The 25440-nt window shown below is 46.4% G+C and overlaps 1 protein-coding gene and 1 non-coding gene across 7 annotated transcripts in view; one reads left to right on the top strand and one right to left on the bottom strand.

Moving 5' to 3' along the window:
* The window catches only part of DCAF12 (DDB1 and CUL4 associated factor 12), a 63399-nt gene that overhangs the window by 13507 nt on the left and 24452 nt on the right, over positions 1–25440 (top strand). For all 6 annotated transcript variants that reach the window (XR_012516629.1, XM_074394982.1, XM_074394981.1 and 3 more), the window contains exons 3-5: positions 14722–14928; positions 16177–16237; positions 23228–23421. Coding sequence is in view for 5 of the 6 variants with exons in the window: in XM_074394982.1 (XP_074251083.1) it covers positions 14722–14928; positions 16177–16237; positions 23228–23421 (462 nt within the window). In the remaining variant the exon portion in view is untranslated. The remainder of the gene's footprint in view (positions 1–14721; positions 14929–16176; positions 16238–23227; positions 23422–25440) is intronic.
* LOC141583820 (U4 spliceosomal RNA) lies at positions 865–1006 on the bottom strand. The gene has a single exon (XR_012516716.1). It is a non-coding gene; the product is annotated as a U4 spliceosomal RNA (small nuclear RNA).

Raw genomic sequence — 25440 nt, 5'->3', positions numbered from 1 at the left:
TACTAAAATTCAAAAATGAGCCGGGTATGGTGGCATGTACCTGTAGTCCCAGCTCCTTGGGAGGCCGAGGCAGGACAGCCACATGAACCCAGGAGGCAGAGGTTACAGTGAGCCAAGATCACGCCACTGCTGCACTCCAGCCTGGGCGACAGTCTCAAAAAATAATAAAAAAGAAATCACTTTCCATTTATTTATTTTATATAATCTCCTCATATACCAGGTATTTCTTCCATAGGAAGAAATAAATTCTTTTTTTTTTTTTTTTTGAGACGGAGTTTCGCTCTTGTTACCCAGGCTGGAGTGCAATGGCACGATCTCGGCTCACCGCAACCTCCGCCTCCTGGGTTCAGGCAATTCTCCTGCCTCAGCCTCCTGAGTAGCTGGGATTACAGGCAGGCACCACCATGCCCAGCTAATTTTTTTTTGTATTTTTAGTAGAGACGGGGTTTCACCCTGTTGACCAGGTTGGTCTCGATCTCTCGACCTCGTGATCCACCCGCCTCGGCCTCCCAAAGTGCTGGGATTACAGGCTTGAGCCACCGCGCCCGGCCTAAGAAATAAATTCTTATGATATCAGACTATTGGACCAATCCTTTTATTCCCTCCTTTTTTTTTCAGATTGGTATCATTTGGAAATAGGTGATGGGATTTTGTAAACACGTAAAAGCAATGCTAAATAGGGTTCTGATTTTACAGCCTAGGAATTTCTTTTTAACAAATGTTTGTTTAGATGCTTAAAGTAGCTAAACCTCTGTTGTATGTTGTCAAAGTTTATTTGGTAACTTTGGTGGTGGGTACTAGGTAAAATCAAGGTGTCTTGCCAAAGCTGGCTCTTAGGATTTAGTCCTTTTTTTTAAAATTCAGTCTCCATAGAGACTGTCAAAAATTGCCAATGCCTACTAAATTTTGCAAGTTGTCACAGCGGAGTATTGGGAAAAGTTTTCATTTAGCAATAATGGTACTCGGATAAACATCGTTGGCTATGATACTGCCACTGTGCAAAGCTAGGACTTAGTCCTTTTTGACAGAGATCTCTAAAATCAAGGATTAGAAATCAATTTATAGCTAGATATAAAACTTATAAGAATTATGTCACTTAAATCCAAAATAATTATAAATTCTAATGTTGATCCTCCTTCCACAAAGTCATGATTCTTTGGCGAAACATCGGAATTCAAGACCTATTTATTATGAAGTACCATTACTGATCTTAGCTAGCCAGTGCTGTAGTGCCTCTTTTGTAGGAGCAGTTTAGATTCACAGTTCAGAGTGTAGAAGATATTGACATAGCACAGACACGTGGATTTATTTATTTATTTGAGACAGAGTCGTACTCTGTTGCCCAGGCTGGAATGTAGTGGCGTGATCTTGTCTTACTACAGTCTCCGCCTCCCTAGTTCAGGTGATTTTCCTGTCTCAGCCTCCCAAGGAGCTGGGACTACAGGCACATGCCACCATGCCTGGCTAATTTTTGTATTTCTTTTTTTTTTTTTTTGAGACGGAGTTTCGCTCTTGTTACCCAGGCTGGAGTGCAATGGCGCGATCTCGGCTCACCGCAACCTCCGCCTCCTGGGTTCAGGCAATTCTCCTGCCTCAGCCTCCTGAGTAGCTGGGATTACAGGCACATACCACCATGCCCAGCTAATTTTTTGTATTTTTAGTAGAGACGGGGTTTCACCATGTTGACCAGGATGGTCTCGATCTCTCGACCTTGTGATCCACCCGCCTCGGCCTCCCAAAGTGCTGGGATTACAGGCTTGAGCCACCGCGCCCAGCTAATTTTTGTATTTCTAATGGAGACAGGGTTTCATTCACTGTGTTGACCAGGCTGGTCTTGAATTCCTGACCTTAAGTGATCTGCCTGTCTTTTTTTTTTTTTTTTTTTTTTTGAGACGGAGTTTCGCTCTTGTTACCCAGGCTGGAGTGCAATGGCGCGATCTCGGCTAACCGCAACCTCTGCCTCCTGGGTTCAGGCAATTCTCCTGCCTCAGCCTCCTGAGTAGCTGGGATTACAGGCACATGCCACCATGCCCAGCTAATTTTTTGTATTTTTAGTAGAGACGGGGTTTCACCATGTTGACCAGGATGGTCTCGATCTCTCGACCTTGTGATCCACCCGCCTCGGCCTCCCAAAGTGCTGGGATTACAGGCTTGAGCCACCGCGCCCAGCTAAGTTTTGTATTTCTAATGGAGACAGGGTTTCATTCACTGTGTTGACCATGCTGGTCTTGAATTCCTGACCTTAAGTGATCTGCCTGTCTTTTTTTTTTTTTTTTTTTTTTTGAGACGGAGTTTCGCTCTTGTTACCCAGGCTGGAGTGCAATGGCGCGATCTCGGCTAACCGCAACCTCTGCCTCCTGGGTTCAGGCAATTCTCCTGCCTCAGCCTCCTGAGTAGCTGGGATTACAGGCACGCGCCACCATGCCCAGCTAATTTTTTGTATTTTTAGTAGAGACAGGGTTTCACCACGTTGACCAGGATGGTCTCGATCTCTTGACCTCGTGATCCACCCGCCTCGGCCTCCCAAAGTGCTGGGATTACAGGCTTGAGCCACCGCGCCCGGCCGATCTGCCTGTCTTGACTGCCAAAAGTGCTGCAATTACAGACATGAGCCACTGTCCCCAGCCAGATTTATTTATTTATGAGGCAAAGTCTGTCAGCCAGGCTGGAGTGCAGGCAGAACTCAGTAGCTTCCACCTCCTGGGTTCAAGTGATTCTCCTGCCTCAGCCTCCCAAGTAACTGGGATTAAAGGCGTCTGCCACCATACCGGACTAATTTTTATATTTTTAGTAGAGACAGAGTTTCACCATGTTTGCCAGGCTGATCTCGAACATCTAACCTCAGGTGATCCGCCTGCCTCGGCCTCCCAAAGTGCTAGGATTACAGGCGTGAGCCACTACACCCTGCCCTGTATTTATTTATTTATTTCCCCCCTTACGCCCCAGAGCTGAGAGGAGGCCCCTGGAGTTAGATAAAAGAATGTTTATTGCCATATCTTTTGTATTACTAAAAATTTGGATATGGCGTAAATGTTCGGTAATAGGGAATTCATTCAATAAATGTTAGCATATTCATGTGGTGACCTACCTTATTGCCATTAAAGGTATGTAGTAGCCAGACATGGTGGCTCATGTCTGCAATCCTAGTGCTTTGGGAGGCTAAGGCGAGAGGATTGCCTAAGCCCAGGAGAGTTTGAGTCCAGCCTGGGCAACATAGTGGGACCCCGTCTGTATAATTTGGGGAAAAAAAAAAAAAAAAAAAAGATGTACAGTTCAAACTGTTTACCCATCACTATTTCCTTAGTGTAAATTCCTACAATTGATATTACAAGCTATACATATTTTTTGTGTATATTTTGAGATGGAATCTTGTTCTTGTTGCCAAGCTGGAGTGCAGTGGCACAATCTTGGCTCACCGCAGCCCCCATCTCCCAGATTCAAGGGATTCTCCTGCCTTAGCCTCCCGAGTAGCTGGAATTACAGGAGCATGTCACTATGCCCAGCTAATTTTTGTATTTTTAGTAGAGATGGGATTTCGCCATGTTGGCCATGATGGTCTCAATCTCCTGACCTTGTGATCCACCCGCCTTGAGTGCTGAGATTACAGGTCTGAGCCATCATGCCCAGGAGCTATGCATATTTTTAATGTTTGATACATGTTTTCTGTCCATTTTCTGTCGTGTTTCTTAGTCTTGGCTCTCTCCTTTGCTCTTCCCCACTTTCTCAGATTGAGACAGTGAATGGATTCCTCAGCTTTAATTTCACTTGTCTTTCCTTTCCCCACCTCTCCACAGACTTACGTTGCTCACCGGTCTTTTACTGACTGCAACGTAGTATATCTTGTTGTCTGTGTGACCTGTGTAGGATTGCTTTCTTTTCTCATTGGGCTCGAGTCTGAAACACCCTTGAATTTTAGAAACATTGTAAAGTTCCCCCCTCTTCTTTTTTTGTTTTGTGTTTTTTGTTTTTAGAGACAAGGTTCTGTCACCCAGGCTGGAGGGCAGTGGCACAATTATAGCTCACTGTAGCCTTAACCTCCTGGGCCAAGGGATCCTCCTGCCTCAGGCTTCCAAGTAGCTGGGACTATAGGCTCATGCCACCACATAACTCCTTTTTTTGAGACAGAGTCTCGCTGTCGCCAGGCTGGAGTGCAGTGGCGCAATCTTGGCTCACTGCAATCTCCACCTCCTGGGTTCAAGCGATTCTTTCGCCTCAGCCTCTTGAGTAGCTGTAATTACAGGCATGTGCCACCACGCCCGGCTAATTTTTATATTTTTAGTAGAGATTGAGTTTCACCATGTTGGCCAGGATGGTCTCAATCTCTTGACCTCGTGATCTGCCCGCCTTGGCCTTCCAAAGTGCTGGGATTACAGGCGTGAGCCACAGCGCCTGGCCGACTCCTTTTTTTTAAGCTACCTTTGTCTTTGTGTACTCTCATTTACATTTGTCTAGATACCCATGAATGCATGCAGAGATAGACTCACTAGTCTTACATGTCTCTCTTCCCCCACTGTCCTAGAATGTAAACTGCAGGGAGTCTGAGTCTTGAGCTTACCTTGCTGTGCTTCTAGTTTCTGGCAGGAATCCCAGTAGGTTAATGTGTAGCAGCCTTATTCTGGGAAATGTTAGTGGAGCTGCATGAAGCCTTGGCCCCTTGTCAAAGAGCTTGGGAAGAGATTCTGTGGCAGCTCATCCACATCCCTGTTCCTTCCCATGAGGAAGCTCTATCCTTCAAGTTGTTCACTGTCATTCCTCTGCAAGAATGAGGGTGAGGTTAGGGATAAACTCTTAGTTTCCTGAGCCCTATACAGACCCAGCAGGTATCGGTGTTTTTTTCAACCGAGGTCTCCCTTTGTATCGGGTGGTTTTCATCTAGTGTAGTAACCTGTTTTACACCGTGTAAAACTAAAGAAGCAGCAGAAGGCCGGGCGCGGTGGTTCATGCCTATAATCCCAGCACTTTGGGAGGCCAAGGTGGGTGGATCACGAGGTCAAGAGATCGAGACCATCCTGGTCAACAAGGTGAAACCCTGTCTCTACTAAAAACACAAAAATTAGTTGGGCATGGTGGCGCGTGCCTGTAGTCCCAGCTACTCGAGAGGCTGAGGCAGGAGAATTGTTTGAACCCAGGAGGCGGAGGTTGCGGTGAGCTGAGATTGTGCCATTGCACTCCAGTCTGGGTAACAACAGCGAAACTCCATCTCAGAAAAAAAAAAAAAGAATCAGCAGAATAATAATGCAGTATTATTAGCTATCATTTGTTAAAGTACCTATTCTGTGCCAAGCCCTGTGCTAGACACTTGCATTTATTTTTATTTTTTAATTTTTTTTTATTTTTTGAGACGGAGTTTCACTCTCATTACCCAGGCTGGAGTGCAATGGCGCGATCTCGGCTCACCGCAACCTCCGCCTCCTGGGTTCAGGCAATTCTCCTGCCTCAGCCTACTGAGTAGCTGGGATTACAGGCACGTGCCACCATGCCCAGCTAATGTTTTATATTTTTAGTAGAGACGGGGTTTCACCATGTTGACCAGGATGGTCTCTATCTCTTGACCTTGTGATCCACCGGCCTCCCAAAGTGCTGGGATTACAGGCTTGAGCCACCACGCCCAGCCGACACTTGCATTTTATTAGATCTCTTAGCAACCCTATGGGATAGGTTATATTATCCTATTATCCACATATACAGATAAGAAGCAAGATTCAGAAAGAGTAAGTGACTTGCCCAAGATCACAGGGTGAATAGATAACCAATCTGGAATTTATACCTAAACTTTCAACTCCAAAACTGAAGGAGTTTGACTTAGGACTTTCATGGATATGAAGAGATGAAATCTTTTTCTCATCTATTCTGGATGGCAAAAATGGAGCCCTGTCTTAAGGCAAAGGAATGGACTAAAATAATTCTTTTTTTTTTTTTTTTGAGACGGAGTTTCGCTCTTGTTACCCAGGCTGGAGTGCAATGGCGCGATCTCGGCTCACTGCAACCTCCGCCTCCTGGGTTCAGGCATTTCTCCTGCCTCAGCCTCCTGAGTAGCTGGGATTACAGGCATGCGCCACCATGCCCAGCTATTTTTTTTTTGTATTTTTAGTAGAGACGGGGTTTCACCATGTTGACCAAGATGGTCTCGATCTCTTGACCTCGTGATCCACCCGCCTCGGCCTCCCAAAGTGCTGGGATTACAGGCTTGAGCCACCGCGCCCGGCCTAAAATAATTCTTTATTTTATTTTTAAATTTTATTATTATTATTATTATTATTATTTTTTTTTTTTTTGAGACGGAGTTTCGTTCTTCTTACCCAGGCTGGAGTGCAATGGCACGATCTCGGCTCACCGCAACGTCCGTCTCCTGGGTTCAGGCAATTCTCCTGCCTCAGCCTCCTGAGTAGCTGGGATTACAGGCATGCGCCACCACGCCCAGCTAGTTTTTTGTATTTTTAGTAGAGACGGGGTTTCACCATGTTGACCAGGATGGTCTCGATCTCTCGACCTCATGATCCACCCGCCTCAGCCTCCCAAAGTGCTGGGATTACAGGCTTGAGCCACCACGCCCGGCTTATTTTTTTTTAATTATTATTATTATTTTTTTGAGATGGAGTTTCGCTCTTGTTACCCAGGCTGGAGTGCAATGGCGCGATCTCAGCTCACCGCAACCTCCGCCTCCTGGGTTCAAGCAATTCTCCTGCCTCAGCCTCCCTGGTAGCTAGGACTACAGGCATGCGCCACTACGCCCAGCTAATTTTTGTATTTTTAGTAGAGACGGGGTTTCACCATGTTGACCAGGATGGTCTCGATCTCTTGACCTTGTGATCCACCCGCCTTGGCCTCCCAAAGTGCTGGGATTACAGGTGTGAGCCACTGCACCTGGCCTCTTTTTTTAAAATTTTTATTTTTATTTTATTTTATTTTTTTGAGACGGAGTTTTGCTCTTGTTACCCAGGCTGGAGTGCAATGGCGCGATCTCGGCTCACTGCAACCTCCGCCTCCTGGGTTCAGGCAATTCTCCTGCCTCAGCCTCCTGAGTAGCTGGGATCACAGGCACGCACCATCATGCCCAGCTAATTTTTTGTATTTTTAGTAGAGACGGGGTTTCACCATGTTGACCAGGATGGTCTAGATCTCTCGACCTCGTGATCCGCCTGCCTCGGCCTCCCAAAGTGCTGAGATTACAAGCTTGAGCCACCGCGCCCGGCCTAAAATTTTTAAAGCAAATAATTGAAGAGGACTAAAATAATTCTTAAAGTTTTAGCCAGCCCTCAGATTCCACAGGAGAAACTCAGATCTTACCAGGTTGCAGGTCACAGGTTACACTTGAGTCTCCCCCAACCCCAACATGGAGTTTCGCTCTTGTTGCCCAGGCTTGAGTGCAATGGCTCAATCGCAGGTCACTGCAACTTCCACCTCCTAGGTTCAAGTGATTCTCCTGCCTCAGCCTCCTGCGTAGCTGGAATTACAGTCATGTGCCATCACACCCGGCTCATTTTGTATTTTTTATTTTATTTTATTTTTTAGGAAGACCTCACCCAAAGATTTTTTTTTTTTTTTTCCCGAGACGGAGTTTCATTCATTACCCAGGCTAGAGTGCAATGGCACAATCTCGGCTCACTGCAACCTCTGCCTCCTGGGTTCAGGCAATTCTCCTGCCTCAGCCTCCTGAGTAGCTGGGATTACAGGCACGTGCCACCATGCCCAGCTAATTTTTTGTATTTTTAGTAGAGACGGGGTTTCACCATGTTGCCCAGGATGGTCTCTATCTCTTGACCTCATGATCCACCCGCCTCGGCCTCCCAAAGTGCTGGGATTACAGGCTTGAGCCACCGCACCCGGCCCAGTATTTTGTATTTTTAATAGAGAAGGGGTTTCTCCATGTTGGTTAGGCTGGTCTTGAACTCATGACCTCAGGTAAACCACCTGCCTTGGCTTCTTAAAGTCCTGGGATTATAGGCGTGAGCCACCACACCCAGCCAAACACTTGAGTCTTATCCCACTCACTGCCCTCTGCATTACAGAGCAGAGTCTCTCTACATCAGTGCTCAAACTGTGCCTAGGGATTTTGTAAAACTAGATTTTGGTTTAGTAAGTCTGGGATAGGCCTGAGATTCTGCATTGTGTTCCTTTGAGTATCAAGGGTCTAGATCAATGGCTGTTAAAGTTGGGAAATCATCTCATTCACATGGAGATCCTTGAAAAAAATTCGGTTTTGGTAGCTGCAAACTTTTTTTTTCTTTCTTTCTTTTTTTTTTTTGAGATAGGTCTCTCTCTGTTGCTCAGGCTGGAGCGCAGTGGTTCGACCACAGCTCAGTGAAGCCTTGACCTCCGGGGCTCAAGTGATCATCCCACCTCAGCCCTTTGGGTAGCTGGGACTACAGGCATGTGCCACCATGATAACTTTTTGTATTTTTTGTAGATAGGGTCTCATTGTGTTGCCCAGGCTGGTCTTGAACTCCTTGCCTCAAGTGATCCTCCTGCCTCAGCCTCCCAGTGTCCTGGAATGATAAGCATGAGCCACAATGCTCAGCCTGGAATTTCTTTTTCTTTTTTTAAATTTTTTTTTGACTGACAGATAATTCTTATACATGTTTATGGGGTACAATGTGATATTTCAATATATATACACATTATGTAATGATCAAATCACGAATGTTAGCATATTCATCACCTCAAACACTTGTTACTTCTTTTCGGTGAGAATACTCAAAATCCTCTAGCTATTTTGAAGTATACATTAAAATTGTTGTCCGTAGTCACCCTACTGTACAATAGAACAGCAGAACTTATTCCTCCTAACTGTAGCTTTGAACCCATTGACCAACCTCTCTACTCTCACCTGCCCCAGTCTCCCTAGCCTCTGATAATTACTATTCTAATCTCTACTTCTATGAGACCAACTTTTTTTTTTTTTTTTTTTGAGACAGTCTCACTTTTGTCGCCAGGGCTCGAGTGCAGTGGTGCAATCTTAGCTCACTGCAGCCTTTGCCTCCTGGGTTCAAGGGATTCTTGGGCCTTAGCCTCCTGAGTAGCTGGGAATACAGGCATTCGCCACCATGCCCAGTTAATTTTTTAATTTTTAGTAGAGATGGGGTTTCACCATGTTGGCCAGTCTGGTCTCGAATTCCTGATGTCAGGTGATCTGCCCTCCTTCGGCCTCCCAAAATTCTGGGATTACAGGTGTGAGCCACCACGCCTGGCAGTGATCAACTTTTTAAGGTTCCACATTTGAGTAAGGTCATGTGATATTCTGTACTTGGTTTGTTTAACTTAACATAATGTTCTCTAGGTTCATCCATGTTGTCAAAAGAATTTCATTCTTTTTTATAGCGAAACAGTATACCATTGTGTGTCTGCCACATTTTCTTTTTTTTTTTTTTTTTTTTATTTTTTGAGACGGAGTTTCACTCTTGTTACCCAGGCTGGAGTGCAATGGCGCGATCTCGGCTCACCGCAACCTCCGCCTCCTGGGTTCAAGCAATTCTCCTGCCTCAGCCTCCTGAGTAGCTGGGATTACAGGCACGCACCACCATGCCCAGCTAATTTTTTGTATTTTTAGTAGAGACAGGGTTTCACCATGTTGACCAGGATGGTCTCGATCTCTTGACCTCGTGATCCACCCGCCTCGGCCTCCCAAAGTGCTGGGATTACAGGCTTGAGCCACCGCGCCCGGCCGCCACATTTTCTTTATACAATCATCCATTGATGCATACTTAGGTTGATTCCATACCTTGGCTATTGTGAATAATGCTGCAATAAACATGAAATTCAGAAATTCCTAATGGAAGAGTTTTAGGGTAAGGCCTGGGAATTGTTTTTTTTTTTTTTTTTTGAGACGGAGTTTCGCTCTTGTTACCCAGGCTGGAGTGCAATGGCGCAATCTCGGCTCACCGCAACCTCCGCCTCCTGGGTTCAGGCAATTCTCCAGCCTCAGCCTCCTGAGTAGCTGGGATTACAGGCACGTGCCACCATGCCCAGCTAATTTTTTGTATTTTTTAGTAGAGACGGGGTTTCACCATGTTGACCACGATGGTCTCGATCTCTCGACCTCGTGATCCACCCACCTCGGCCTCCCAAAGTGCTGGGATTATAGGCTTGAGCCACCGCGCCCGGCCGAGGCCTGGGAATTGTTTTTGTTTTGTAGTGTTTTTTATTTTATTTATTTATTTATTTATTTTTAATTTTTATTTATTTATTTCTTGAGACGGAGTTTCGCTCTTGTTACCCAGGTTGGAGTGCAATGGCACGATCTCGGCTCACTGCAACCTCCGCCTCCTGGGTTCAGGCAATTCTCCTGCCTCAGCCTCCTGAGTAGCTGGGATTATAGGCACGCGCCACCATGCCCAGCTAATTTTTTGTATTTTTAGTAGAGACGGGGTTTCACCATGTTGCCCAGGATGGTCTCGATCTCTTTACCTCGTGATCCACCCACCTTGGCCTCCCAAAGTGCTGGGATGACAGGCTTGAGCCACCGCACCCGGCTCCTATTTTATTTATTTTTTTGAGACAGAGTCTCACTCTGTTGCCTAGGCTGGAATGCAGTGGCACAGTCTTGGCTCACTGCAACAGTCACTCAAGCAATTCTCCTCCCTCAGACTCCCGAGTAGCTGGGACTACTGGTGTGTGCCACCATGCCCAGCTAATTTTTTTGTATTTTTAGTAGGGACAGGGTTTCACCATGTTAGCCAGGATGGTCTTGATCTTCTGACCTAATGATCTGCCTGCCTCAGCCTTCCAAAGTGCTGGGATTATAGGCGTGAGCCATTGCACCTGGCCAACAAAATAATTATATTTTGTTGAAGAATCTTTCATGTATAATATTTATAAGCAGTTATTTCTAGAGTTTGAAGTCCATCACAGGACATGAAGATAGTAGGGGCAAGACTGAGGAGAGTCTTGGTTTTGTTTGTTTTTCTGAGGCAAGGTCTTGCTCTGTCAGCAAGGTGGGGGTACAGTGGCACCATCACGGCTCACTGCAGCCTTGACCTCCTGGGCTCAAGCAATCCTCCCACCTCATTTTTAAATTTTTTTGTATGGCTGGGCACTGTGGCTCAAGCCTGTAATCTCAGCACTTTGGGAGGCCGAGGCGGGTGGATCACAAGGTCAAGAGATTGACATGGTGAAACCCCGTCTCTACTAAAAATACAAAAAATTGGCTGGGCATGGTGGCACGTGCCTGTAATCCCAGCTATTTAGGAGGCTGAGGCAGGAGAATTGCCTGAACCCAGGAGGCGGAGGTTGTGGTGAGCCGAGATCGTGCCATTGCACTCCAGCCTGGGTAACAAGAGCGAAACTCTGTCTCAAAAAAAAAAAAAAAATTTTTTTTTTGTAGAGACAAGATCTCACTGTGCTGTCGGAGCTGGTCATAAACTCCTGGGCTGAAGTAATCCTTCTGCCACAGCCTTCTAAAGTCTGGCCCTGAGGAGAGTCTTAATGGCATTCTAAGGATCTCAGATTTAGGTTAAGGGGAGTCATTGGATGTTTTTTGTTTTTGAGATGGAGTTTGACTTGTTTCGCAGGCTGGAGTGCAATGGCACGATCTGGGCTCACTGCAGCCTTCGCCTCCTGGGCTCAAACTATTCTCCTGCCTCAGCCTCCCAAGTAGTTGGGATTACAGGTGTGTCCTACCATGCCTGGCTAACTTTTGTAATTTTAGTAGAGACAGAGTTTCACCGTGTTGGCCTGACTGGTCTTGAACTCCTGACCTCAGGTGATCTGCATGCGTTGGCCTCCTAAGTGCTGGGATTACAGACGTATGCTACCGCACCTGGCCCATTGGATGTTTTTTACTTGGGGACTGGCATTGGAAGATTTCCATTTTTAGTAAGATGACTCTGCTTATAATATAAAGAATAATTTTGATACCAGCATTGCCTGAAGGCACAAAGACTAAGTGTGGTTGCCAGGGAGAAGTGATGAGTGAGGAAGCAAAGAAAGGAGCCAGCTCTAAGAATATTTAGTGGATAGATTGGGCAGGACTAAGATGATGGAAATGAGGGAGAAAGGAGTAACCTAGGATAAAATCCGCACTTGAGTGACAGGGCGGATAATGGCGGCATTGGAAGTGAGCAATTTGAGAAGCAAGGTAATTTGTTTGGGGCATATGGAGTTTAAAATGCTTGTGTGCTGGCCGGGAGCGGTGGCTCACACTATAATCCTAGCAGTTTGGGAGGCCGAGGTGGATGGATCACCTGAGGTTAGGAGTTCATGATCAGCCTGGCCATCCTGGTGAAACCCCATCTTCAAAAAAAAAAAAAAAATGCTTGTGGGCTGTATCAGCAACGATGCCAGTTAGGCAGGGAGTCTGCTGCGGGGGCCGAGGTGGGTGGATCACCTGAGGTTAGGAGTTCATGACCAGCTTGGCCATCCTGGTGAAACCCCATCTTCAAAAAAAAAAAAAAAATGCTTGTGGGCTGTATCAGCAACGATGCCAGTTAGGCAGGGAGTCTGCTGCTCTCAGGTAGTTGTCAGTTTGGGAGTGGTTTGTTCCCCTCTTCCCCCTGCTCCCACTCAGTCTCTAACACTCTTCTAGCTATTCCTCTCTGTCCATGTCTCTAATAAACATATGATATATATTTAAATATGAAGTATATATTATATGTATATTTAAATATATATTATATATATTTATATATGTATTCAGTGTAATGCCCTTGCCCAAGGTGTGGGACACAGTGGTAGAACCCTACAATGCTACCCTCTCAGTCCACCAGCTTGTAGAAAGCACAGACGAGACCTTTTGCGTTGATAATGAAGCTGTCTTAAGACATCTGTTTCTGAATCCTAAAGCTGCCTACACCCACCTATGATGACCTGAGCCGCCTGGTGTCTGTACTGTAAGTGGGGTCACCACGTGCCTGAGCTTCTGGGGCCAGCTCAGTGGCCGTCAACATGGTCCTATTCCCCTGGTTACACTTATTCACGTCTGGCTTCGGCCTGCTGACCATCCAGGACAGCCAGCAGTACTGAGCCCTCACAGTGCCTGAGCCCACCCAGCAGATGTTTGATGCCAAGAATATGATGGCTGCCTGTGACCCCCTCTGTGGCTGCTACTTATCAGCAGCTGCCATGTTCAGGGGCCATATGTCCATGGAGGAGGTTGATAAGTAAATGCTTAATCTCTAAAACAAGAATAAGAGCTACTTTGTTGATTAAATCCCCGCAAGGTGAAAACAGCTGTCTGTAACATCCCATCCTGGGGGCTAAAGATGTCTGCCACCATCATTGGCAACAACACAGCCATCTGGGATCTGTTCAGGTGCCTCTAGGAATAGTTCAGTCATGTTCTGGCACAATGCCTTCCTGCACTACTACATGGGCAATGGCATGGACAAGATGGAGTTCACTGAGGCTGTGGGCAACATGAACATTTCCAAGTGCAGGATGCCACAGCCAAAGAGAAGAGAGAGTTTGAGGAGTGGTCCTATGAGAAGATGGCTTAGAGCCTTCTGTTACTGAGTAAAGGGAAGAAGTGGTGTGAACTCTTTATTCACCCACAGTCTGTTCTGTGATACCCATGTATCACATGTCTGTGTGTGCACTTGCTGTTCTTCATGTCTTGACATCACAGCTTTAAAGACACACCAGTGAAAGCATTTTTATAGTAAAAAAACCCATATAGTATATAAAAACATACATACATAAAACATTATTTGCTTGTTTGAGACAGGTCTTGCTGTTTTGCCCAGGCTGGGCTCAAATTTGTGATCCTTACGCCTCAGCCTCCTGAGTATCTAAGTAGTTGGGACTACAGGCACTTGCCATGTTGTCCACCTCCTTTTTATATTTTAAACTTAAGACTCACCTAGTTTCTCCTTTCATTGATCTGTGCAACTAGCAGGTTTATTTATGTAAAGGTCTGACTTGTTTTGGCTTCACCATGAGAATTGCTGACAGGATTTTATTTCAGCCTCTTAGGCTATAAGGTATAAATATTAGGGCAGAGATTATTTCTCTCGTTCATAGCTGTGTTCATAGCACTTAGAACAGTACTGGCAAATAAGTGAGTGCCTTAACGAATGAACAGTTGAATCACATGAGTTTGACTCCTAAAAGGACTGTCCTTTCTCTAAAACTGATCTTTTCCATAAAGCATTCTCTAAGTTGAACCTTGGAGGGTAAAGAGGTGGAAAAGAGCCTTTCAGGCAGAGGTAGCAGAAAGAGCAAAGGCAGGGAGGCATAGAAGTGAATGGGATGTGTGTGTATAGAGAGCAGCCATGAGATACTAATAATTCTTCCTTGTCGTATGTCTCTGGTCATTCCAGAAAACTTAGTAATACTACTAGGCGTATTAGTAGCCATGATGTGTTCTGGGAATTGTGTTTCATTTACAAGTTTCTGTGCATGGTTAGGTGAGGATTCAATGTGTAAAATATGCGCAAACTGACAGAAAACTGACTGTGTTGGTCTTGCTCTTTGTGTCCGTGTTCTAATACAAGGCCTCTTGGAAACCTCTGAAACCCAGGCAGAACTTTGTAATCTGTGTTCGTGTACTTTCTAATCGATGTTCATTTAGTATTTATTCCTGTCTCTATTGTTGTGTTATATTGACTTATTTGCATGTTTTATTTCATTAGTAGCCCTGACCATGCCTTTAATAATTCCCAGAGTCTGACATGTAATAGACATTAACTAAATATTGATGAACAGTTGAACAAATGGATGTTAATACCCTGTATTGGGCACATTAACTTGGAACTATGTTCAGCTTTTATGTCCATTTTTTTCTTGTAGCTATTTGTAGTAGATGTCCAGACAAGCCAGATCACCAAGATCCCCATTCTGAAAGACCGGGAGCCTGGAGGTGTGACCCAGCAAGGCTGTGGTATCCACGCCATTGAACTGAATCCTTCTAGAACACTGCTAGCCACTGGAGGAGACAACCCTAATAGTCTTGCCATCTATCGACTACCTACACTGGATCCTGTGTGTGTAGGAGATGTAAGTTTTCCCCATAGTTGTGGTTGGAGGGAGCCTTGTTTTTTTTTTTTTTTTTTTTTTTTTTTTTTTTGAGACGGAGTTTCGCTCTTGTTACCCAGGCTGGAGTGCAATGGCGCGATCTCGGCTCACCGCAACCTCCGCCTCCTGGGTTTAGGCAATTCCCCTGCCTCAGCCTCCTGAGTAGCTGGGATTACAGGCACACGTCACCATGCCCAGCTGATTTTTTGTATTTTTAGTAGAGACGGGGTTTCACCATGTCGACCAGGATGGTCTCGAACTCTCGACCTTGTGATCCACCCGCCTCGGCCTCCCAAAGTGCTGGGATTACAGGCGGAGCCTTGTTTTTAAATGGGTCTTGGTGGTTAACATGGACTCTCCTCTCAGCAGCCCACCTGGGAGCGGGTTGTTTCCTCTAGATTTCTGCTGACTTAGGGACATGGTTGAAATATGGAGGTATAGGTATCAGAGTGGGGACTGGACTCTGCCCAGTGTGTTAGATAAAGGGGCAAGCAGCACACCTCAGGGGCCAACATTAGTGAGTTGCTGTTTGAATCCAGTGTCCACATATTTCCCACTGCCCATAGTCAGAGAGTAGCAGAGTTTACTAAGTCATCCATTCATTCATCAGGCATTTATTGAGTCTTCTATGGTTACGCATTGTTTGAGACGTGATTTGAGACACAGAAGCAAACAGAACAGTTAAAGCCCCTGTCCTCTTGAAGCCTATTCTAGCGGAGGGTGACATATAAACCAAAATATAAACCCTATAAACTAATAGTTACCAGTAATATGTCAGAATGCAATAAGTGCCATGGAGAAGAGTAAAGACAGCATAAAGGGACTGAGAGTGAGGTGGAAGATGCTGTATCAAAAGATAGAGAAAGTTTCATTGATAGGATGATACTTGAACAGGGAGACTTAAAGGAAATGAGGGCACAAGCCATGTAGACATCTAGATGTCTGGAGGAAGAGAGTTCCAGATAGAAGATGGGACCCAGAGGTAGAAGGAAAAAGCTATGTGTCCACTACCCACAGTAATGCCAATTTCATTCCAGCTTTAAGCTCGTTAAGATAGGTAAAGATTGTGTGGTCATGCTTTATGGATTGAGACCACAAGAGATCAGAGTTGTAATTTTTACAAAAATATTTTCAGTCTGACTTATATGTTTCTCTAGAGAGTTCATTACAATCCTTATTTCACTGATTTCTTGTTTTCCTCCCTGTACCTGTTACTCCCTGCTCTCCAAGGATGGACACAAGGACTGGATCTTTTCCATTGCATGGATCAGCGACACTATGGCAGTGTCTGGTAAAGTTGCTGTTTTATAGGGAGATTTTGGTATGGCAGGGACTGGGGGCTAGAGATTAAAAAGGGATAGTAGCATGACAGGAAACAGCCCAGCCGGGCATTGTGGCTCACGCCTATAATCCCAGCACTTTGGGAGGCCGGGGTGTTGGATAACTTGAGCCCAAGAATTCAAGACCAGGCTGGGCAACATATGAGACCCCGTCTCTACAAAAAAAGATTTTTTTTTTTGTTTGTTTGTTTGTTTGTTTGTTTGTTTTTGAGACGGAGTTTCGCTCTTGTTACCCAGGCTGGAGTGCGATGGCGCGATCTCGGCTCACCGCAACCTCCGCCTCCTGGGTTCAGGCATTTCTCCTGCTTCAGCCTCCTGAGTAGCTGGGATTACAGGCACGTGCCACCATGCCGAGCTAATTTTTTGGATTTTTATTAGAGACGGGGTTTCACCGTGTTGACCAGGATGGTCTCGATCTCTTGACCTTGTGATCCACCCGCCTCGGCCTCCCAAAGTGCTGGGATTACAGGCTTGAGCCACCGCGCCCAGCCCCCAAATTTTTTTTTTAATTAGCTGAGTTGTACTGCATACCCATTGTCCCAGCTACTCAGGAGGCTGAGGGAGGAGTTATTGCTTGAGCCCAGGAGATCCAGGCTACATCAAACTGTGATTGTGTTACTCTACTCCAGCCTGCATGACAGAGAGTGACCCTATAGAATGATGTTTTATTTAGTGTAAAAGTGATACACATTTATTCTTTTTTTTTTTTTTTTTTTTTTGAGACAGAGTTTCGCTCTTGTTACCCAGGCTGGAGTGCAATGGCGCGATCTCGGCTCAGCGCAACCTCCGCCTCCTGGGTTCAGGCAATTCTCCTGCCTCAGCCTCCTGAGTAGCTGGGATTACAGGCACGCGCCACCATGCCCAGCTAATTTTTTGTATTTTTAGTAGAGATGGGGTTTCACCATGCTGACCAGGATGGTCTCGATCTCTTGACCTCGTGATCCACCCACCTTGGCCTCCCAAAGTGCTGGGATTACAGGCTTGAGCCACCGCGCCCGGCCGATACACATTTATTCTAAGAAATTCTACTGCCTCAGCTACTTGGGAGGCTGAGACAGGAGAATTGCTTGAACCCAGCAGGCAGAGGTTGCAGGCAGCCGAGATCACGCCACTGCACTCCAGCCTCCAGAGTCACAAAGCATGACTCTGTCTCAGAAAATAGCTAGGTAGGGCCGGGAATGGTGGCTCACGCCTGTAATCCAAGCCCTTTGGAGGCCAAAGTGGGTAGATCACCTGAAGTTGGGAGTTCAAGACCAGCCTGACCAACATGGTGAAACCCCATCTTTTTTTTTTTTTTCGAGACAGAGTTTCGCTCTTGTTACCCAGGCTGGAGTGCAATGGCATGATCTCAGCTCACTGCAACCTCTGCCTCCTGGGTTCAGGCAATTCTCCTGCCTCAGCCTCCTGAGTAGCTGGGATTACAGGCACATGCCACCATGCCCAGCTAATTTTTTGTATTTTTAGTAGAGACGGGGTTTCGCCATGTTGACCAGGATGGTCTCGATCTATTGACCTTGTGATCCACCCACCTCGGCCTCCCAAAGTGCTGGGCTTACAAGCTTGAGCCACTGCGCCCGGCCCATGAAACCCCATCTTGAAAAAAAAAAAAAGAAAAAATCTAGGTACATAGGTAGATAGATAAAAAAAGTAAGGACCACCCACAAGATCTCTATCCAGACATAACCACTTTTTTTTTTTGTGGGTTGTTTTGTTTTCTTTTTGAGACAGTGTCTCATTTTGTCACCCAGGCTGGAATACAGTGGCATGATCATAGCTCACTGCATCCTTGAATTCTCGAGCTCAGGTGATCCTTCTGCCTCAGCCTCTGAGGTAGCTGGGATTCACACACTATCACACACAGCTAGTAATAACCACTGTTGACATCTACAAACAGACTACAACTTGCTGGTCTTTTTTTCAGTACCTTTTTTGTTTTCCTTTAGACACAGGATCTTGTTCTATCGCCCAGGCTGGAGTGCAGTGGCACTTATCATGGCTCACTGCAGCCTTGAACTCCTGGGCTGGAGCTATCCTCCTGCCTCAGCCTCCCAAAGTGCTTAGATTATACAGGCATGAGGCACTGCACCCAGCTTTAGTGCAATTTTTTTTTTTTTTTTGAGACACGAGTCTTAGTCTTGCAGGCTGGAATGCAGTGGCATGATCTCGGTTCACTGCAACCTCCACTTCCCAAGTTTAAACGATTCCCCTGACTCAGCCTCCCATGTAGCTGGGATTACAGGTGACCACCACCACTCCAGGCTAATTTTTCTATTTTTAGTAGAGATGGGGTTTCACCATATTGGCCAGGTTGGTCTCAAACTCCTGACCTCAGTGATTCGCCCACCTTGGCCTCCCAAAGTGCTGGGATTACAGGTGTGAGCCACTGTGCCCAGCTCATATTTTTTAGTTGGTTAATATGAGATCATTTAGAAGATGTATATATAGAATTCATTGTGAAATCCTTTCTTTTTTTTTTATGAGATGGAGTCCTGCCATGTCACCCAAGCTGGAGTGCAATGCCGCAATGTCGGCTCACTGCAACCTCCACCTCCTGGATTCAAGCAGTTCTCCCTGCCTCAACCTCCCAAGTAGCTGGGATTACAGGTGCCTGCCACCACGCCCAGCTAATTTTTGTCTCTTTTAGTAGAGATGGGGTTTTGCCATGTTGGCCAGGCTGATCTTGAACTTCTGACCTCAGGTGATCCTCCTGCCTCAGCCTCTCCATGTGCTGGGATTACAGGCATGAGCCACTGCTCCTGGCCTCATTTTATTACTTTTCTTTTTTTTTTTTTTTTTGAGATGGAGTTTTGCTCTTGTTACCCAGGCTGGAGTGCAATGGCACGATCTCGGCTCACCACAACCTCTGCCTCCTGAGTTCAAGCAATTCTCCTACCTTAGCCTACCGAGTAGCTAGGACTACAGGCGCACGCCACCATGCCCAGCTAATTTTTGTATTTTTAGTAGAGACGGGGTTTCACCATGTTGACCAGGATGGTCTCGATCTCTTGACCTCGTGATCCACCCGCCTCGGCCTTCCAAAGTTCTGGGATTACAGGCTTGCGCCACTGCGCCTGGCCGGGAAAGGTATTTAAGTGCCCATCGCTGTTTTCACACATCTGTCCTATTCCTATCCTGCTAACTCAGCTCCAAACCCTGTCTTTTTTTTCCCAAAGTGCTGGGATTACAGGCTTGAGCCACCGTGGGCTCACTGAAGCCTTCACCTCCCAGTCTCAAACAATCCTCCTGTCTCAGCACTCAACCTCCCTCCCCAAGTAGCTGGGACTATAGGCATGTGCCACCATATCCAGCTAGGTTTTTGTATTTTTTTGTAGAAATGGTGTTTTGACATTTTGCCCAGGCTCATCACTCCTGGCCTCAGTGATCTGCCTGCCTAAGCCTCCAAAAGTGCTGGGATTACAAGCGTAAGCCACTGTACCCCGCCAGGAATACAAAATTTCCTTGCTGCAGGTTGCTTAATTGTACCCTAGAAAGATACCATTTTAGCTTGCCACCAACAGTATATTCAGGGCTCAATTCACGGAAAAGTGTTCTTGGTTTTTTAAGTGCTTTATTATTACTTGCTAAGAAAAATGATTTCTCTTTTTAACCATTCATTTTATGTAGAAAAGTAATTCTTTTTTATGTTTGGAGGCAGGGTCTCTGTTGCCCAGACTAGAGTGCAGTGTCATGATCTTGGCTCACTGTACCCTTGACCTCTCTGGGCTCCAGTGACCCTCCCACATCAGCCTCCAGGGTAGCTGAGACTATAGGTTCGTGCCACTACGCCTGCCTAATTTTGTGCTTTTTGTAGAGACAGGGTTTTGCCATGTTGCTCAGCCTCCCAGAATGCTGGGATTATAGGCCTGTACCACTGTACCCAGCCTAGAATAGTCATCATTGTTATTATTTTTTTTTGAGATGGCATCTTACTCTGTCACCCAGGTTGGAATCAGTGGCATGATCTCAGCTCACTGCAACCGCTGCTTACCAGGCTCAAGCTATCCTCCTAGCTCAGCATCCTGAGTAGCTGAGGCCACAGGTATATGCCACCTCACCTGGCTAAATTTTTGTATTTTTGGTGAGATGGGGTTGCCATGTTGCCCAGGCTGGTCTCAAACTCCTAAGCTCAGGTGGTCCAGCCACCTCAGCTTCCCAAAGTGCTGGGATTACAAGTGTGAACAGTAATTGTTAATAAAGAACAGTCTAAAACAGTTTTTTTTTTTTTTTTTTTGAGATGGAGTCTTGCTCTGTCACCCAGGCTGGAGTGCAGTAGCACAATTTTGGCTCACTGCAACTTCTGCCTCCCAGTTTAAGCAATTCCCTGCATAAGCCTCCCAGGTAGCTGGGATTGCAGGCGCCCACCACCATACCCAGCTAATTTTTTTTGTATTTTTAGTAGAGACAGGTTTCACCATCTTGGCCAGGCAGGTCTTGAACACCTGACCTTGTGATTCACCCACCTCAGCCTCCCGAAGTGCTGGGATTAGAGGCGTGAGCCACTGCACCTGGCCCAACAATCATTAATAAAGGGATTGTGGCTGGGCACAGTGGCTCACACTTCTAGTCCCAGTATTTTGAGAGGTTTAAGCAGGAGTTTGAGATCAGGAGTCCAGGACCAGCCTGGGTAACATAGTGAGACCCCGTTTTTATAAAAATAAAAAATTTCCTGGCCATGATGATACACGCCTGTAGACCCAGCTACTTGGGAGACTGAGGCAGGAGAATTGTTCTTTTTATTTTTCCTATTTTTTATTTTATTTTATTTTATTTTTATTAAGATAGGGTTTCACCATGATGGCCAGGCTGGTCTTGAACTCCTGACCTCAGGTGATCCACCCATCTCGGCTTCCCAAAGTGCTAGGATTATAGGCGTGAGCCACCGCGCCCGGCAGGAGAATTGCTTAAACCCAGGAGGCTGAAGCTGCAATGAGCCATGATCGTATTATTACACTCCAGCCTGGGTGACAGCCAGAACTTGTCTCATTTAAAAAAAAAAATGAGGAGTGGTTATAGTCCCTATGGAAAGCCTTCAGGAAGCCCATGGATCTCCCTGAAATTGAATGTAAAATGTGTTGTTTTTGTGTAATTTTTCTAGAAAAAGAAGCCTAGGTTGGATATGGTGGTTCACGCCTTTAATCTTAGCACTTTGAGAGGGCGAGGTGTGAGGATCACTTAAGGCAGGGGTTCAAGACTAGCCTTAGCAACAAATTGAGATCCCCCCCGACCATCTCTACAAAAAATAAAAAACGTAAGGCCAGGCCAGGCATAGTGGCTAACACCTGTAACTACCACTTTGGCAGGATGAGGCAGCTGGATCACTTGAGCCCAGGAGTTTAAGAACAACCTGGACAATATGACAAAACCCTGTCTATACAGAAAAAAAAAAACAACGCAAAAATTAGTCAGATGTGGTACCTGTAGTCCCAGCTACTCAGGAGGCTGAGGTGAGAGGATCACTTGTGCCTAGAAGGTGGAGGTTGCAGTGAGCTGAGACTGCACCACTGCACTCTAGCCTGGGCAATAGAGTGACACCTTGTATTAAAAAAAAAAAAAAAAAAACAGCCAGTCATGGGGGTGCATACCTGTGGTATCAGCTACTTTGGAGGCAGGAAGATTACTTAAGCCCAGGAAGTTGAGCCTGCAATAAGCTATGATCATGCTACTACTGCCCTTTCTAGCCTGAGACACAGAGTGGTGCCCTGTCTCTAAAAAAAGAGAAACATAGGGGTCCAAGGCTTAAAAGGCTCAAAAAGGTTAAGTACCACTGCTCTAGAGGGGAGGATTCCTAAGCCCTACTGCCCACTAAAAATCAGCTGTGGATGCATGCCAAGTGACTTAAACATTTGGCATAGAAAATTAGTGAGGTTTGGCCAGGCACGGTGGCTCATGCCTGTAATCCCAGCACTTTGGGAGGCTGAGGCAGGTGGATCGCAAGGTCAGGAGTTCCAAGACCACCCTGGCCAACATGATGAAACCCTCTCTAGACTGAAAATACAAAAATTAGCCGAGCGTGGTGGCACACGCCTATAGTCCCAACTACTCGGGAGGCTGAGGCAGGAGAATTGCTTGAATCCGGGAGGCAGAGGTTGCAGTGAGCTGAGATCATGCCACTGCACTCCAGTCTGGGTGATAGAGTGAGACTCTGTCTCAAAAAAAAAAAGAATAGGCCAGGTGTGGTGGGCAACATGGTGAAACCCCCTGTCTACTAAAAATAGAAAAAATAATAGTCGAGCATGGTGGCAGGCACCTGTAATCCCAACTGCTCAGGAGGGTAAGGCATAGGAATTGCTTGAACCCAGGAGGCAGAGGTTGCAGCGAGCTGAGATTGTGCCACTGCACTCCAACCTCGTAATGAAGCAAGACTGTCTCAAAAAATAGTAATAAATTTCAACAACCCTGTCAAACTTAAAAGTTATATTTTAATGTCTAGACCTTAGGTGAATCATTCTCTTAATGTAGCTATTAAAATGTCTACTGCTTGGCTTGGCATGGTGGCTGACACCTGTAATCCCAGCACTTTGGGAGGTCAAGGCGGGTGGATCACTTGAGGTTAGGAGTTCGAGACCAGCCTGGACAACATGGTGAAACCCCAACTCTACTAAAAATACAAAAATTGGTCAGGCATGGCAGTGCATGCCTATAATCCCAGCTACTCGGGAGGCTGAGGCAGGAGAATCACTTAAACCTGGGAGGCAGAGGTTGTAGTGAGCTGAGTTTGTGCCCTCATGCCACTGCACTCCAGCTTGGGTGACAGAGAGACCCCGGTCCTAAAAAATAAAAATGCCTACTGCCCTGTGTTTAGGCTGGGTCATCTGGCCAAGCTTCAATACATATGAGGATGATGCACAAAAAGCTAGACTATGAAAGCCCATCTTGGCTTCTGTGGAATTTCCCACAGAGGGGTAGGTATATCTGACATATGTGTACTCCTGGCCCTGCAGGCTCACGTGATGGTTCTATGGGACTCTGGGAGGTGACAGATGATGTTTTGACCAAAAGTGATGCAAGACACAATGTGTCGCGGGTCCCTGTGTATGCACACATCACTCACAAGGCCTTAAAGGACATCCCCAAAGAAGACACAAACCCTGACAACTGCAAGGTTCGGGCTCTGGCCTTCAACAACAAGAACAAGGTATGAACTTGTCTAGGGATCCCTGAAGGCTATTATTCTTGCTTATGTCTTGGGATATGCACTCCCCTTTCCTTCCCCATCAGTGCTTGCTACATAATGTGGTTCTGACCCGACGGTGCACCTCTTAAAGGCTGAGGGATGCTGGTAAGAAATTATAACTGAGGCTGTGAAACCCACCCATTCAATTGGTCTCTGCAGTATTTCTCTGAGTGGTCTATATTTGTGGGTTAGCCTCACAGAATTCCCCCAGGGCCACCCCGATTTGACTGTCTCTCATTTGCATATGCCTTTGCCGGTGCTCTAGTCTGGGCATGATTTTCATACCTGTTTCTAAAAACACTTTTTTTCTCTTTGGTATTCATTCTTTATTTTTATTTTATTTATTTTTTGAGACGCAGTCTCGCTTTGTTGCCCAGACTGGAGTGCCCTCCAGTAAAAGACTCTGATCTCCGCTTGCTGCAACCTCTGCTTCCCAGGTTCAAGTGATTCTCCTGCCTCAGACTCCCAAGTAGCTGGGATTATAGACAGCTAATTTTTTTTTTTTTTTTGTATTTTTAGTAGAGATGGGGTTTCAACTTGTTGGCCAGCCTGATCTTGAACTCCTGCCCTTGTGACCTGCCTTTGCCTCCCAAAGTGCTTGGATTACAGGCGTGAGCCACCACACCCAGCCAGTATTGAGTCTTTTTTTTTTGAAACTGTGTTTTGCTCTTGTCTCCTAGGCTAGAGTCTTGGCATCCCAAAGTGCTGGGATTAGAGGCATGAGCCACTGCCCCCAGCCAGTATTCATTCTTTACTGCAGGGGTCCCCAAACTTTTTACACAGGGGGCCAGTTCACTGTCCCTCAGACTGTTGGAGGACTGGACTATGCAAGGTGTGACACCCTTCACAGCCAGCGCTGCTGCCTCCACTATCCCAGACAGCGGTATACAGTGTCACAGGCCCAGCACCGCCGCCACTGCTGTATACAGGGATGGCGGTGATCAGCCTGTGACACTGTGTATACAGCGTCCTGGACATCTGCAGCAGCGGTGGGCCTCTTCTTTGGGAAGCCCACTGCTGCGTGTTTCCCCTATTATAAGACACCTCCTAAAAATAAGACAACCCCCGTCTTTTGGGGGTAAAATTAATATAAGATGGGGTCTTATAATAGGGGAAACACGGTGTGCAGTAATGTGGGGGGAGACTTTTGGGCAAAGGGAGATTATAGGGGTCATTATGTTGTTGTACATTTGGGGGAATATGGGGGTCATTGTACTGTGTAGTAATGGTTATAGTGCTTTGCCTTTCTTCCTACTTCTGCTGTTATTTCACACTGCTTCCGGTGATGTAGGGCGCCGCAGCCGCAGACCAGATGTGTGTCATATGACGTGCTTCCGGAGCCGTGAGGCGTGCGTCCGGCGTCACTGGAAGTAGTACTGTACATGAGCGAGGCCGTGCTTTGTGGCGCCACCACATACAATACTCCAGGAGCACAGGATGCGGATGTATCCTGTGCTCCTCTCACTGACCACCAATGAAAGAGGTGCCCCTTCCTGAAGTGTGGCGGGGGCCGGATAAATGGCCTCAGGGGGCCGCATGCGGCCTGCGGGCCGTAGTTTGGGGACCCCTGCTTTACTGCCTACTTTACCTTCACTCTTTTTTTTTTTTTTGAGACGGAGTTTCGCTCTTGTTACCCAGGCTGGAGTGGAATGGCGCAATCTCGGCTCACCGCAACCTCCGCCTCCTGGGTTCAGGCAATTCTCCTGCCTCAGCCTCCTGAGTAGCTGGGATTACAGGCACACGCCACCATGCCCAGCTAAATTTTTGTGTTTTTAGTAGAGATGGGGTTTCACCATGTTGACCAGGATGGTCTCAATCTCTTGACCGTGTGATCCACCCGCCTCGGCCTCCCAAAGTGCTGGGATTACAGGCTTGAGCCACTGCGCCTGGCCTCCCTTCACTCTTAAACTAAGTATTACCTTATCATTGAGTCAGATCTGATGCTGAGGTTTTAATAAATGCAGAGTGTCAGCCAGGCGC

Source organism: Saimiri boliviensis, chromosome 2 (genome assembly GCF_048565385.1).
Source record: "Saimiri boliviensis isolate mSaiBol1 chromosome 2, mSaiBol1.pri, whole genome shotgun sequence".
Lineage (NCBI taxonomy): Eukaryota > Metazoa > Chordata > Mammalia > Primates > Cebidae > Saimiri > Saimiri boliviensis.
The sequence above is the reverse complement of the archived record's forward strand: the minus strand, read 5'-3'. Positions and strand labels throughout refer to the sequence as shown.